At 34.8% G+C, this 16,616-nt stretch overlaps 1 protein-coding gene across 1 annotated transcript; it reads left to right on the forward strand.

Annotated features, from left to right (window-relative positions):
* Positions 1-2,275: 2,275 nt before the first annotated feature.
* Positions 2,276-2,533, forward strand: LOTGIDRAFT_125181 (hypothetical protein; the record flags this gene model as incomplete). Its single annotated transcript, XM_009061640.1, has 1 exon — positions 2,276-2,533. The coding sequence occupies one exon, from the start codon at positions 2,276-2,278 to the stop codon at positions 2,531-2,533; it is 258 nt and encodes an 85-aa protein (XP_009059888.1).
* Positions 2,534-16,616: the final 14,083 nt, after the last annotated feature.

The raw sequence follows: 16,616 nt of genomic DNA on the forward strand, positions 1-16,616 counted from the left end.
TGGGTTATTATTTATGAAACATAAAAGCGAAATAAAAATTTTGTATAATTATTACAAATATTTCGGCTTCAAAGAAATCAATTATCGTGGTGTTTGGGGAATGGAATATATAAGATGAAACTGGCGCGCGACATTCATGACACTAAGGTATATATTTATGCGGGAAAAGGCACGCGCCAATCAGATAAGTTATAAGTTATAATATTATACCTATGATAACTACAATACCGTAACGTGTAAAAACATTTTTAATCATTCTAGTTGTCTTCAGAAAAGAGTTCAGTGTTCAGATATTTTGACATCTACCGTGGCAGTTTTATCTCGCCAGTGCTTAATTATATTTTCTGCGGCTACAATTTTCCGCGCCGTGGTGGTAGCGTTTGTCTTACATTTTTAGATGAAATATTACCTCAAAACTTTTGTTCTTGGACAGATGTAATCAGTTCCAAGTATTTGATATCGAGGACGAAATAATCGACGTTTTGGTGATTTGACTTAGTTAAACGTGTAACGGTATTTTTAAAAGTTAACTTTAGATTTTACTGACGCGTAAAATAGTTTCTGAATGAAAATTTCTGAAAGCATTTCATTTGAATAATTAGTGATTTTAAGAAAGCATTTGAGTCCGGGATATATTTCAAAGCGGATATTACGTCTAGTGCGGAAGTGAATACAGAAGAACGGAAGTTAATCAGTTAACTATAAAGTGTCCGTCATTTATCAATCACAATCGTGAGTTCTCCAGGAAGCTATTTTCAATACACTGATTTGACAATTCCAGTCTCAACGCGGTGGATATCTACACTTGATTTTAGTCCCAAGCCTTAAAGCGTGACTTCAGGAATTGTATCACATTGGAACTTGTGTTGTCCAGTGGTGTCGATTATATTATTTCTCTCCAGCGGCAATATTGCTTGTGAGGTGCTTTAACTAAGTGGGACTTTGGACTTTGTGGTGTTTACGTCAGCTTCATTAAATAGATCATTATTCGGACAATATCATATCTTATTGGAACTTCTAGAAACTCTCAATTGTCAGAATAACATAACTTCGTATATCGGAACTTTGCGTTTACCTATGGAACTTTGAGTTTGTCCGTGAAACTTTGAGTTGTCCGTGGAAATTTGAGTTTGTCCGTGGAACTTTGAGTTTGTCTGTGGAACTCTGAGTTTGTCTGTGGAACCTTTAGTTTGTCTTTGAAACTTTGAGTTTGTCTGTGGAACTTTGAGTTTGTCCGTGGAACTTTGAGTTTATCCGTGGAACTTTGAGTTTATCTGTGGAACTTTGAGTTTGTCTGTGGAACTTTGAGTTTGTCTGTGGAACCTTTAGTTTGTCTTGTTTTATCTTATTGGAACTTTGAGAAACTTTGCGCTTTAGTTTTCCTACGTCTATTCAACTTTAGACATACTTTACGACATTGAAGCTTTCGGAAACATTGTGCTGATTAGCGAGACTCCAATTGGTAAAACATTACTTGAGACAAGCTGTCGAACAGGTGTATTTGAGTGATTGTCTAGTCCCGGTGGGGGTTTATAACGACACAAGGCATATCTGGTTCTTATTGCGATTAACCATTATCAATTGTTAAAGAGAAACCAATAAAACGATTTAAATACTGTCAACAAGTAAGCACGTTTGGGAGGACTTGGCGAAATTGTAGCGACCAGGGTTTGCAAAAAAGAGATTTGCTACCTTTTGTTGATGTTTTAAGGGACTCATATCTGTTACTCATTTTGTTTAACCTTTACCAATGCTGAAGGGAAACCAATGAAACGTTTTAAATAGTGTTAAGAAAGAAGCACATTTGGGAAAACTTGACGAACGTTGGAAAACGAGATTGGCTGGCTTTGCTTGATATTTGTAGCGGCTTAAAGTATGTCTGGAACACAGTGCTTCTCGGGTTGTTAGGACAATGCTAGTGTAAAGTGCTAAACAACGACGATATTTTCCTCAGCTCTTGAACGAATCTGCAAAAGACGGGGGCGTAAAACTCCATCCATTTCTTTTGAGCTGATCTTAAAAACTGGCGTGTGTTATAGCCATATAGATTGAGTGTAGACGGGTTATTTGATGGATCTGAACTCCCGTGCCTGTTAATGTGAACGTTAAGTCAGCTTTAGTCACAATGGAATACAGTTCGGATACTAGTAACTGTTCGGTGGACTGCTCGGACAATATGTCCGATTTTTCAAACATGACGTTCACGACACAAGACATGCTGACAAATGTCACTAGCCCAATTTTAAGGGGCATGCGACGTTCTAAAGGAATCAACATGGAAGTACAGATAACGTTGTATTCGATCATCTTCCTCTTGGGCGTAGTTGGAAATGCTTTAGTGATTGTGACATTGATTCAAAATAAGAAAATGCGGACTGTAACGAATGTATTTTTGTTTAATCTAGCTATTACTGATCTGTTACTAGCTGTTTTCTGTATGCCTTTTACCTTGATCCCTATTATTATGAAAAACTTTATATTTGGTGAAGTCATGTGTATCTTAATACGATATTTGCAAGGTAAGTCCCTTTAAATTGAAAATTTTAAATATTTACTTATAACTTTTCGTAAATTAAAAAGCCCGTAGATATACATATCTGCCATATAAGCTGAAAGCCCCTGAACAGTTTCGTTATATATGTGCAATATTTAAAGGGATTATAAAGAGGTTTTCTAAACTTTCTATGTGTTTCATTCACACTGATAGCATTGATATGCACCATTCAAATTCACAGTTCGAAATTCGAAACTATTTGCAAGTGAATGAACTTTCACCGACGTCAACATTATGTAATCAATTATTTTTTTTTCAAAGTAAGGCCTGTAACAAAACCATCAGGCACGTAGCCAGACTTGATTATTCAGAGGGGCAAGTAATGGTGTATATTTGCAGTAATGGAATTCAGAATGGAAGCTGGTTTTCAGAATTTCTTAAGGCATCCATTTTGCCACCCATCTCCCCCCACCGCGTCCTCCCCCCTGTATCTTACCACCCTCCATCTTGCCATTCTCTCCATCTTGCCACCCCTCCACCCCCTCCATATTGCCACCCCCTCCATCTTGCCACCACCTCCATCTTGTCCCCAGTAGGTCTGGAAAAAAGTCCCGTCTTTCTGCTTTCAGATGGTATTGGGGGTATTATTTACTCTTTTTTAAGGCCTTCTTCCAGGGTCATTTGGTGCGGTTGGGGTTAAACCCTTTGAACAGTTTTAACCGTACTTTATATAAAATAAGATTATCCAACAAAAAATCTCAAGTAAAAACACAGGCGTGCTTTTAGGTTAATACTCTGAGTGCGGAAGATATTACATTATAAACGATGTAACGACGCCAATGGGATTGTAGTTTGGCTTGTACAATCTATTAAACAACACTAGATCTTCATTTGTGACAATGTTGTTACTTTAATATTCTTTGCAGCTCTTTAATACAGTTGAAACTAACACATGCCAATCCATTAAGAGCACTATACTTTTTCACTAGGAGTTTCACCCGGTTCCCCCTGTCAGTGATGCAGGTCGGAGGGGCTGACATGGACTATCTAGTTGTTCTGATGGGACAATAAACCGAGTCTCTTGTGTGCTGTACATATAAAAGATCCCTTGACAGTTGGGAATGGAAAACGAGGAGATTAATGCCACTGTCCTGGAAAAATTTCCCTCATTGTACACTGCATGACGCTGCTATTCTTCTTAGGTGCAGAAGAGTAGGACGTAAAACTCCATTCATTACATACCAATTATCGTATACTCCATCGCGTTTCTAGTCTTTTGCCCATTTGGGTGCAGATAGGTAGGACGTAAAACGTACACCGGAGGCTTGTTTTGTGAGGTCCCAAAGGAAAAATACTAAAACAAATTATGTAATAAACGTCAAGTTATTTGCTTTACCGATTATATAGTTTACTGAGTCACGTTAAACAATATGTGACGCTTCTCAGACTAGCAATTTAACGTTACATTCTCACGCAATTCAACACTGTCTTTTGAAACGGCTGTAACACAGTCGGTTTGAGCGTTAGAATAGGACGGCATTTGCCTTGTCATTGATGATAGTCGTGGATTCTAATATCGGCCAACGTTTGAATCTTTGGAGACTTTGCTTATGTCATCTTCATTTTTCCAAATCTGAAAAATCAGAAAATCTGGGAAAGATCAAAGCAAGAGGTTGGGTCAAAGTTCCGTCTCAAAGACAGGGCCCTTGCAAATCTACTTTATTATCCGTGTATAAAATAGCTATTTCTTTCTTGGAACATAAAAATGTCAGATCTACTAAGAATATAAAATAAAGCAGAATAGAGATAAAATTGCGATATTCGGTAGATTAATAAAATACAATAACTGTATAGTACGTAGTATAATAGGTCTATGCATGCAATTTAATATACAATGTAATTCAATATTAAAGGAAATAGCCTATAACGTAACGACGTTTTTATGCAAATGTTTCAGGTTCTGTTTTAATATTTCTATATCACTCTACAATTGATGTATTGAGCACTATTTTAACAGTGGTATTTCTATATCGCTCTACAATTGATGTATTAAGCACTATTTTAACATTGGTATTTCTGTAACGCTCTACAATTGATGTATTGAGCATTATTTTAACAGTGGAATTTCTATATTGCTCTACAATTGATGTATTGAACACTATTTTAACAGTGGTATTTCTATATCGCTCTACAATTGATGTATTAAGGACTATTTTGACAGTGGAATTTCTATATTGCTCTACAATTGATGTATTGAACACTATTCTAACAGTGGTATTTCTATATCGCTCTACAATTGATGTATTGAGCACTATTTTAACAGTGGTATTTCTATATCGCTCTACAATTGATGTATTAAGGACTATTTTGACAGTGGTATTTCTTTATCGCTCTACAATTAATGTATTGAGGACTATTTTAACAGTGGTATCTATATCGCTCTACAATTGATATATTGAGTACTATTTTAACAGTGGTATTTCTATATCACTCTACAATTGATGTATTGAGCACTATTTTAACAGTGGTATTTCTATATCACTCTACAATTGATGTATTGAACACTATTTTAACTGTGGTATTTCTATATCACTCTACAATTGATGTATTGAGCAATATTTTAACATTGGTTTTTCTATATCGCTCTACAATTGAGATATTGAGCACAGTGGCGTATTTGGCATGATACGAAAGACGCAGAAAAACTTATCATAAACAAATCTATATTGTCATTTGTATGATAATAAATTTGAAACCAAAGTTGTAAAGTAATACCAGCTGGTACGAATATAGAATGCAATGACAGCTTGACACGCTACGTTATATATGGCAGAATTTAAACCACAGTCTCTATTACATATTTCTACCATGTTTCACTTAAGTAGGCAAATCTTGAATTAGGGACTGAGATGATAAATATTCATAATGTCACGTAAATTTCAAACCCGCCATTTTCATGATATGAACACACATATGAAACTGGTGTAGGGTCTATATTACACGAATACGAGAAACACCTCTAAAACGAAAAAGATCTGTTTGATTTGATAAAATTCACCGCCTAATGCAAAGCTATTTGCATAAAGTGAACTGATGTATTATGAGTGAGCTTTAACCAATCAAAACACACCTTTCATTTCACAGGGGTTGCCTGTGCTCATATCCGACCCAGGGCTCCAAACTAGTTACAAAAATATATGTCAATAGGTCACCATTCCTTGGAAACCATATTTAAAGTTGGATTCCCCTCGGCCTGAAATTCATGACACTATATTTTTCAACTTGGTGTCAATTTATATTCTAGACAAGACACTGCCATCTGATACTTCAACCAATTACAATCTGACACAGATTTTTATGACGAATAACTTTTTCGCCTACTTTTTTATTTAAATTTTAAATTTTTCTTCTCACCTTTGGAAATTATCTGTCTGTGGAGAGGTCGCATTTTTCTGATTTTTTTTTGTTGCGAGGCTTTGACTGTTTTCATTAGACCAATCTAGAGTTGCAAAGGTATGGCGTAAAACTCCATTTAACCTGGGGAGCTTGATTGTAGCAGTCCCAGGTTCGCATCTGATGTCAGCCAGTTTGTGACAATCCTTTCAGGGAGTTCACACAGCTTATAATATTGTTTGATTTTTCGATTGCAAAGATTCCACAAACTTTGGTATTCATCGACACATTTATGCTTCTCGACTTTTTGGGTGACTTTATGTTGCCTCACACTTAACTTATCGCTTCACTGTTGTTCTCGTTTGATTTTCAGTATATTTCGTTTGGTTACGATATATAGTCGCACCTGCGTTGTATAACTTCGTGTTTGTTTGACACATTGCGACAAATGACGGTAATTTGTCGCACCATGATTGCGAATTCGTTTTAATCGATTGAAAATGACACAAATTCACGAATATGAAGTCGATATTAGTCATAAGCCTTTGGATGGTTTCTTGTATATTTGAATTAAGATGGTAAAAATTATGTCAAAACTAGGTTTTAATTACGAAAAACACTGTAGTATTTGAAATTTGAGTGACAGGTAATGTAATTTGGCTGTTTCGGCAATATGTCAACTGTCACTGATAGCCATTGCAATTTACACAAATTCTTTAAGAAATATACAAATTAAAGAAAATGTCCAGAGAATTTGGAAATAAGTTAACACGACATTTGAAATTAAACTTAGAATTAAAAACAAGAAATAGCTTCCATCACCCAGTCCCTCTGTGTCTACCTACAGCTTTGACGAACCATATTCGACGTAGACAGGATTAGTTTGGGCGGGAAAGACTAAACAAGAAATGACGTTTTCGATTGCATAGTTTCTTTAACGTGTATGGAAAACAATTTGCACAGATCGATCTAGACTGGGGAGAATTTTTTAGTCGGCTTCAAAAATTCACGTAGCATTAAAAAAGGTGCTCTAAAGGGTTGGCATTGTCTCTTCAACACGCCTGGAACTATTCTATATTTCTACCGTGATTCACTTAAGCAGATAATCCTCGTATTGTTGACCTAGGTAATAAATATTCACGATGTTATTTAAATGCTCAAATCGACTAATCAGCACGCTTCTTTATAGTCCTCTACGATTTGTTTTGTAAATATAAACACACGAACGAAAGCCTTGAATCGAATTTGAGCGCGGACAACCTCTCTCATATAAAAGGTCGGTTTGGTGAGTTAGATTACGAAGTTATTTGGATGTAGTAAACTACATATTTTATTGATGAGAGTGCCTTTGTTTAAAAGACGATGGAAAAGTAAGAAAAAAATAGACCTAGATGGTAACGGTATGTTGGAATTTAAAAAAATAGACCTAGATGGTAACGGTATGTTAGAATTTAAAAAAATAGACCTAGATGGTAACGGTATGTTAGAATTTAAAAAAATAGACCTAGATGGTAACGGTATGTTAGAATTTAAAAAAATAGACCTAGATGGTAACGGTATGTTAGAATTTAAAAAAATAGACCTAGATGGTAACGGTATGTTAGAATTTAAAAAAATAGGCTGAAGTTCTTTTGAAGCATTCCATATAATTGGCACAGAAACCAGCCTTGAGAACTCTGAAATTTATTTCAGCTTTTCTTTAAGGATAATGAAAAAAATATCTTGTATGATAAATGCCCCATAACTCATTTAGAACTATAGCCTATATTACTGTCAATGAATCAGCTAATTGACCTGGTGACCTGTATTCCTACGCCACCGTATTGGCTCAGTTTCACCAAAAGAATGAATGGGTTATGGTAAAAGTTTGACACAAAGGTAATTGTAGTCATAAATAACACGAACAAAAAGTTGGCTTATATCGATCAAAAATTGTAATAGATTCTTGAGTTTTTCAGCATAAGAAAAGAACTTTAGAAGAAATTGGTCTGCTCAATTTATAGGTTAATAGAGATCGTTTATAGTCTTCTAAATAAACTAAATTGACTTATTTAACATTTTGATTTTAGCTATGCGTATCACATTTCAGATTTAAATCAAACGTCCGGCCCGCCTACAAATAGGCAAATACGTAACGTTCTTTCGTCACTTTCAAGGCGTTATTAACATTTTATGTGAAGTATTCAAAAATATCTTTGGATTATTTAACGTTAAATGCACATGAGGTCATCATCTTTAAATATATATTTACAAGACTTTTTTTTCAAAAAATTTCATATGAATTTTTTTTGGAAAATTTGTATTGTTTTGTTACAAAACATAATTTCACGCATTGTAATCCTTCGCTGTGATGCGAAGTGGCCACAATTAGCTACCGTATAGTGCTGAAATTCCAATTCAAGTAGAAGTCATTCGTAAGAATCAGTTTATAGAAGACAGAAAGAGGGCAGTAGGCGGGGGTTCCTCGTCTTGAAAAGCACAAAACAATATAATTAACATAGTCAATGGTGCTTTAACCCTATAATCAAACATTCAAATGGAATTTCTAAAACAATATTTTTCTTTTGATTCATGTGTTTGGAGAAGGGGTTAATGGGGCCAATGAATCTGGAGAGTATAAAATATATAAAATCTAAAATTGGAACTTCAATAAAAGTCATCTTTGATTAATGGAAGATGTCGCTTCTGTTATCTTTCAAGGGGAAATGGCTTTGTTTTTACACAAAAACTTGTAATAGACTTCGAGATTTATGTTTGAAGACTTTCTGATTATTTCTTATTGTTTACTATTTATAGCTGCGAGAGATAGATCTCTGGGATTATATATGGTGATAATGAAATAGAGTTTTACTTCCTGCTTGTTTTGGCTATTACATACAGTTTAAGCTGTTTGGATGACCGTAATTGAACTGTGCAAAATTTAATGGTGTAATCGATGCTATCAGTGTTTCCAATACACGTATAATGTAAAGAAAACAGGCCAAAACACATAATGTTAAGAAACAGGCCAAAACACATACAATGTTAAGAAAACATAGGAAAAAACACATACAATGTTAAGAAAACAGGCCAAATCACATACAATTTTCAGAAAAAAATGGCCAATACAGATATATAATGTTAAGAAAACAGGCCAATACACACACAATGTTAAAAAGAATCACAGGTCATAGTCCGAACGACTAAACGCCTGTTCTTCCAACCTGAGATTCCTGTGACAGTTGATATTAAGATGACCCCTTTAAAACGTCCGAAACATTTATGAGGTGTCACGTGATTTTTAAAACAGCCAATAAACTCGCTTCTACATATGGGTTGTTTTGTAAATATGAACACGCACGAAATATTATATTATCATTAGAGTTCGAGCAACTCTTCTTAAAGGCTCGTTTGATATCATCGTATTATACGAAACAATTTGGATAAAGTGAACCACGGTCCCATCTATTTATTTATTGGTTTCTAAGAGGGGCTGGTTTAAATGATGATGAATAGACCCCTTTAACCTAACTATTCGATTCCAAAACTTACTCTAAAGAAGTCTTTATAGGCTTTTAACCGGTGATAACCCGAGACTGAGACTATATTGAATTTTAAAATGTTTTCAAATTGAATTAGTCTCCATCACGATTGTTGTAGACGCCATCAAATCATATCTATAATAGGTGAATTTAACGCTAATTCTCTTCCCATCGGAGTAGACAAGTTTGTATCAGGGGGGTTAATTTGTCTGCGAATCAGATCAATGATATAGTAGTAGCTTTTAGCGTTTTAGCAAAATTGTTTTTTAGACAACTTTAATAGGGAAATTTAACCCTGCCTTACCCGAAACCTATTTGTCTACACATCTGCTGTGCATCGCTATAAGAGGGTTAATTCTCGGAATCAGATCAATGGCTTACGCAACGTATAATATAGCCCGACAAATCTGGCACCATCCGTTCCTCAAACGTGATATACGGAAGGGATATCGGTAAGTCCCCTGATATACGGGTTGGCTATCTGTAAATGTGGCCAATTCCGACGATTTGTCCTGAATTTGATTTGTTTTAACTCAACTTCTGTGTTATGTGCCTCAAATATTAGCCCCAATTTCCAAAAACTAGCAGCCCTGTTGAGGATTAAATATCTGAAACACTCGTCGGAAACATGATGAGCTCATTCGCCTAAAGCAGTATATTGGAAAATTAACCCATTCTGTAATCTAACTGTCCTGACGAGGATTATATATCTGAAACACACGTCGGAAACATGATGAGCTTATTCGCCTAAATCAATATAGCACAAAGTTAACCCAGTTTCCGAAACTAGCCTGATGAGGATACACATGTCAGAAACATGCTCATGCATCTGAAGTCCTATATTGGAAAGTCAATCCACATTTAAAAAAAAACTAACTCGACTGCTGAGTTAATCCCATTCCATAATCTAACTGTCCTGATGAGGATTATATATCCAAAACACGTGTCGGATACATCATGAGCTCTAGTCAGTTATTTTCAACACGTATGAAATGTCTATCGATGTCTTCCCCGAGTCTGAAGTTGGTCTGGATCTGACAACGCTTATATCGAATTCACCATTGAACGACAGTCGTCTACATCAATAGACAAATCCTTATATATACATCTCCCAGACTTGTTCCAAAGTTCCTAAAAGTCTTGAAATGGCTCCTGATAATGACAAGGTTCCATGATAAGATGAAATGAAAGCTTTCATATTATCAATAATTATAACAAAACAAGGTGGTTATTTGATGGCTGTAAGTCTGATAATAATTCAGTTAGTTTTACTGAGGACGGACACTTTGTTTATCTATAAGTGAATAACGATATAATTTTATTACTGTCTTAGGTTATTAAAGGGATGTGGTTGTCTAATTACAAACTTAAATGCTGATTTCTACCAACTTCCATCTTCACAATGTCCAGCTATTACGAACTTCATACATATACCTTGACTGTAATAGCCACTATTCTTGTATCACGTAAATCAGTGATTTGGTTGGATTGTACGCCAGCGAATACAACCAATCAGAGTAAATATTATATCTATATCTTCGCAGACTGTCTAGACCTCTGTTTGGCTGCATTTGCTTACGTACAATTCAATCAAATCGCTTCATTTACAAACTTAAATTTTCATTCCAAATTAACCCTTTAAATCCGCCTTTTCCAGGCTACTTTAACGCCACGTTTAAAATTCAATTAACCCTCGACTTCATATTGGTGAGTCTACGTCTGAAGAAAAAAAAAAGTATTTATATTCAACTTGAAACAAAGTTGTCTGTCTTTAATTGTATTTATTTGACCCATTGACGTTCAGAACACTGAAACCTAATTACTCGGTTTGAGAAAAACCATCCGTAGACAGTCGAGTTTACACTTGTCAAATGCCAAGTTTAATGTACTACGTAAAATCTAGGTCGTGTACGAATATCTTTCCACCTGATACTCTTTAATTAAGACGAGAAGATGGTGCAAACGTTTTGGTAATATTCTTTTCCGGAACAACGATTCCGAAGTAGAAATGAGTCGAGTGGAATATTGAGGAAAGATGACTTATTCAGTACCAATTTACAGCTGGGTTGACTGGAATAATGAGGGAAGATGAATTATTCAATACCCATTTACAGCTGGGTCGACTGGAATAACGAGGAAAGATGACTTATTCAGTACCCATTTACAGCTGGGTCGACTGGAATAATGAGGAGAGATGACTAACTTAGTACCCATACAGCATGGGCTAAGCAAATAATGCACACGACGTCATGAAATTACAAACACTCTAACCACTCGAACTACAACCCCGATCAATTAATAGAAAATCAGAGTTAAAAATTCTTTAATTAATATGTGATCTAAAATCGAAATCTGCAGGAGTTAAAAGTGTCATTGAAATACGGAGAATCTTCACTTAAAAAATTACCATGCAGAAAAAAAATGCAATATGGAATTACTTCGACATCGATCCAATTTGAAGAAATACAACAGTTGCGTGGAGGGCTAATCTTAGTTAATTTCTGGTTATACGAAGCGTTGGTGTTACATGATCGAAGCTGTAACAATAAGGCTTTCCGAGTTGAACACTTAAGGCCAAGAAAATCCAGAAGAAAGAAACACAGTTATTTGACTGGCAACCCGATTAAAGTATAATTCTATAAATCGTTTTTGATTTTTATATCGTACATTTGCGTATATTGTGCGCACTTTTTTTTAGTAATAAGTTGGTGATAAAATAAGGTCTAATAATATCGGCATTTGACAAAGATTTTAATTATTTGTTCCTAGCTTGCTTTTCAGTTCCAACAATTTAATGGCACAATATTTATCAATGCAGAGCCTGTAGGGCCGACTACTGAAAAACACCAAACTTGGAGGGAATAGAGACAATTTCTTTGAGACATCTTCAATGTATCCTCGCCTTTATTAGCCGTATAAGTCGCAGATTTGTAGTTAAAACTGTTTTGATAGGCGCAGACAAAAAATTGAGACCCATAAACTCATCTTATTTCATTAGTCTCGCAAGGTTCAGAAAGGTTAGACATACGATTCCATAAAGACATATAAATTTTCATTGGAAGAGCCTCTTTAAACAGGAACAAGTCGAAGAAGAAAAACGCCTGATATCTGGTTAATTTCTACGAGTGAATTCTGGATTTGTCGGAAATATTTTTTTATATTTTAAATCAAGATCGGCTTATTTAAGTTGATAGCTAGCTTAAGGCGTTGTAGAATTTCAATGAAGATTTATTCACTTAAGATAGGGAGACAGTGTGTTTATCTGACGGTGTGTGTAGGGGGGTGGGGGGTGGTTGAAGGATGGAGGGAGAATATTTTGCTGATACCGTGCTCTAAAAGCATGAGAGTTCTGCACCGAAATACTTAGTTCTATGTTCAGTGATTGCTTTTTGAAATATCATCAGCTACAATCCTATTAACATTGGATTACACTTTCGTTTCTTTCTTTTTTATATATATTTTCGTTTGTAATCTAACAAGTTTTCTATCACAGTTTCGTTCCAATGACGTTATCTTTAATAAATCAAAACGTGTGATGTAGAACCAGTGTATTGATTACAATTGCGAATTCTTGGAGTAGAGTAATGTGATCTCCTTGATACAGTAATATGTTGTCAACTCAGTTAAAAACTTATACTAGATTCACAACACGTCTTATTACTTAATCGGGATAGATCCCTACAAACCTGAACTCATCTTCACAATGTCAACGTTCTTACGAACTTCTTCTTATACCTTGTCTGCATAAGTCACCTTGCTTGTACCATAGCAGTTTGCAAATTCAGCGATTTGATTTGGATTGTACGCTAGCGAAAGCCATTATGTTTACAGCCTTTCTGTCGAATGCTCTGACTGGCAGTATTCACTAGCGTACAATCCAATAATTCGCTGTGTTCCGTGATACGAGAATAATGGCTATTGCAGTCGAGGTGTAAGACGAACTTCGTAATATCTTGACATTGTGAAAATATCTCAAATTAGTGTGTTATAAGTGTGAACTATATTTTTACCAATCATTTTCAAATGGTTGAAATATCAGCTTTGGAAATAAAAATAGTTTGGAAATTAAAATAGTTACCAGCTATTTGTCTTGGTGGTGCCACAATAAGAATTCCATTTTTGCATCAAATTGATCCCTTTTGACAATTAGATTAAAACGCTGTATTTGAACGCCTTCGCAAAAAATTACCTGTCATTTTAAAGACAATACAACAAGTCCATGTGGGTTTTTCCTTCGACATTGCTGTCAACACGTGTTCCGGATTCAAATACCATCGTCAGGACTCGGGTTAAGATCTCTAATTATGATAAAAACAACAACAATAATGGTACGTCTGATTATGTAGGTACTGATAAATAGGCTGAGGTTGGCTATGATATTTAAATGAATGAATCACTTTAAAAGGATGACCTATTTAAGATTTTTATATAATCAAATGAATGTATCTCTTTAAAAACAGCTGACTTATTTATTCCGAACTTTTTAAATTAGATTACTGTATAACTTTAAAAGTTTGGCCGATTTACGATTATAATATTTTTGGGATCGTATCACTTTAAAGGCGGAACGTTTTAAGACAGTAATATAATTAAAGGACAATATAACTTTATTTAAGTTTGCAAAACAATTAGTTGAAGGCATCACTTGAAACTGTTGACCTAGTTAGGCTCAACTATTTAAATTACAGGAATGTTTCACTTTAATAAGATGATCCTTTTAAGTTTGTAATGTAATTATAGGACCATATTACTATAAAAGATTGTATTTGTAATATGATTAGAGACCTCTATAACTTGAAAATGTGACCTATTTCGACTGACCTATTATAATTAGGTAAGTAAGAATAATATTGATGCACGTGATAGAATAACAGACCTGTCAATCAAACTAACTTTACATAAATATTGAAACTTATTTGCTCAAGTGGAAAATCTCTTCTAAGTCTTAAATCACTAAAACAAAGAAATATGTTATGATAAAATAGGAATGGCAAGACGAATTCTACATTTAACACCTGTTAATACGAACCTGGGTTACTTGGTCTAAACCCTTAAGATCTATGCCAAGAGGTTTGGTCAAGAACCAGTCGGTCGAAAGGATCCTTGTAAAAACTTGTTGTATCTCTCTTAATCTTAATGGGACAGGCTCCCATCGGTTTGACTAATCGTACCATAGTCTCAAAAACAGAAATTTTTAAGCTATATATGCTAATCAGTAGTAATGTGCACTGTCGAAATTCTACCCTTCTATATGTTCAGAATAACCCGCGTTTGAAAGTTAGAATGACGACTCGTCTTTTTGTTGAAACACCATATACATGTATAGAAATAGAAAGTGAAATTTCTAGTTTTAAGTATATTTGAAGGGATTATGCGATTTTCGTGCAGTGCTAATACTCCTGAAGGTTATTTACATTCATTCAGTCTTTCATTCATTACATTAAAGACTCAAATAAACCGCCGAAAATGTTCCGATTTAATAATCAGATTTGTACCTGAATACCCCCAGGTTAATGAGTAACGTCATTGGTGATGTAAACGTTATTAATATGGAGCGTTATACAAGAGCTTCGTTAATTAAAAAAGAATATCCATCTATCCGCATTACTCAAAATCAGCTTTTATGATAAAACCGATGAACAATACGACAAATAAACGATTATCTATTTCCAATCCTCTTAGTCAATATTATACTGGAAACAACCTTTGGGTAAATATTTTGTAAGTCGTGGACTCAGACTTTACTTATCCAATGTTATTGTAATCTATACGCTTTAGCATGCGCAGGTGGTGCTCTCGTGAACCCTAACCCAATTCAATATTTGGATCCGTTTAATATATAGTAAATCGTTCTGTTCGCTTCAACGTGCGCAGGTGATGCCATCGTGGGCTTAAAGACCTTAAGACCTTCAATCCAAAATTGGATTCGTTAGGTATGTAAGTTGTAAGTCATTGTTTAAACTTTACTGTTTCAATGTTTTAGTAATCTATACGCTTCAGCGTACGCAGTTGGTGCACTCATGAAACGCTATTTCTGCTTTTTCGAGCAAATCTTTTTCATTTTAGGAATTTTAAATTCTGCAAATCTCATAAATAAATGAAAAGGAAAATTTTTCACCAGGACAGTGGCATTAGTGTACTTCGATTTTCAGCCCTCGGGAGATTTTTAACCAAGTCATAAACCAAAATAACCTTCCATATCAAATATCGAACGCCTCTGAGTTTCCAGAAATAACTATTGTTTTCCTTTAAAACTGTTTCAATCTTTCAGCTTTAAAATCAATTTATTTCAGAATAGAATTGATCCGAGTTTAAAGTGTATTTGTTTTGGTGTTAATAAGGGAAAATGTCTATCACATACAGCCTTATCTTAGCTTCATCTGGTATTGAATTAACAAACGTCTTTGAAGTTGGATTAGGCTTTATTTGTATCCATTTTTACATCAATCTAACGGTTGTTGGACTTCCAAAGTTAATTATTCTCAAGTTTTGTTCCCCGTATTCTTTGATTGACTTTTTTAATTTGACAATTGCTCTATAGAGGTTAAAATTAAGATTATCGCGTTGCCGACAGGTATTTGAACATCAAACCAGTTTGATATTTGTTGCCGATTTTTTTCTCATCGGCTCTTGTTTTCTTCGTTTGACCCTACTCACGACGAGACAAGACAGAGCGTCATTATCCAATCAGATTCATTTTCACACCAATTGCATGATCATCTCGTGATTATCGACATAGAATAACGACCGAGAGTTTTTATCTCATGCAGTGCATTCGACAAAAATCGCCGACCAAAACCGTGCGTATGCATTGTTGAAACAACCAGTATTATTGTGCCTTACCCCAATCCTAGTCGTGTGCACCGTTTATAAGATAAAATATAGTAATTAGTCCAAATGAGTTTTGAATATTGCAATGCTAAGAAATAAAGAAATTATTTATAGCGTTTTAATGAAACGTTATGTTAGTGTGTTATCTTTAACAATGATCTTTTGTTGTAGGTCTACAATTCACAGGGCACTGAAGTAATTGGTTGTTTTCTTTGATCATTTGTTCTGGTTGTTCGGGAATTTTCCATCTGACATAGTTTTCTATACAAAAGATGGGTCTCTTGAGGGATTCCTTTCAGTAAATGTATGGATCTGCTTCGTTTGATTCTAAAATTATTTTGCATTTTTTCGAAAGTGAAATACATTTGAAAAGTAAG

The sequence above is a fragment of the Lottia gigantea genome, assembly GCF_000327385.1.
Source record: "Lottia gigantea unplaced genomic scaffold LOTGIsca_49, whole genome shotgun sequence".
In the NCBI taxonomy this organism is placed as follows: Eukaryota; Metazoa; Mollusca; class Gastropoda; family Lottiidae; genus Lottia; species Lottia gigantea.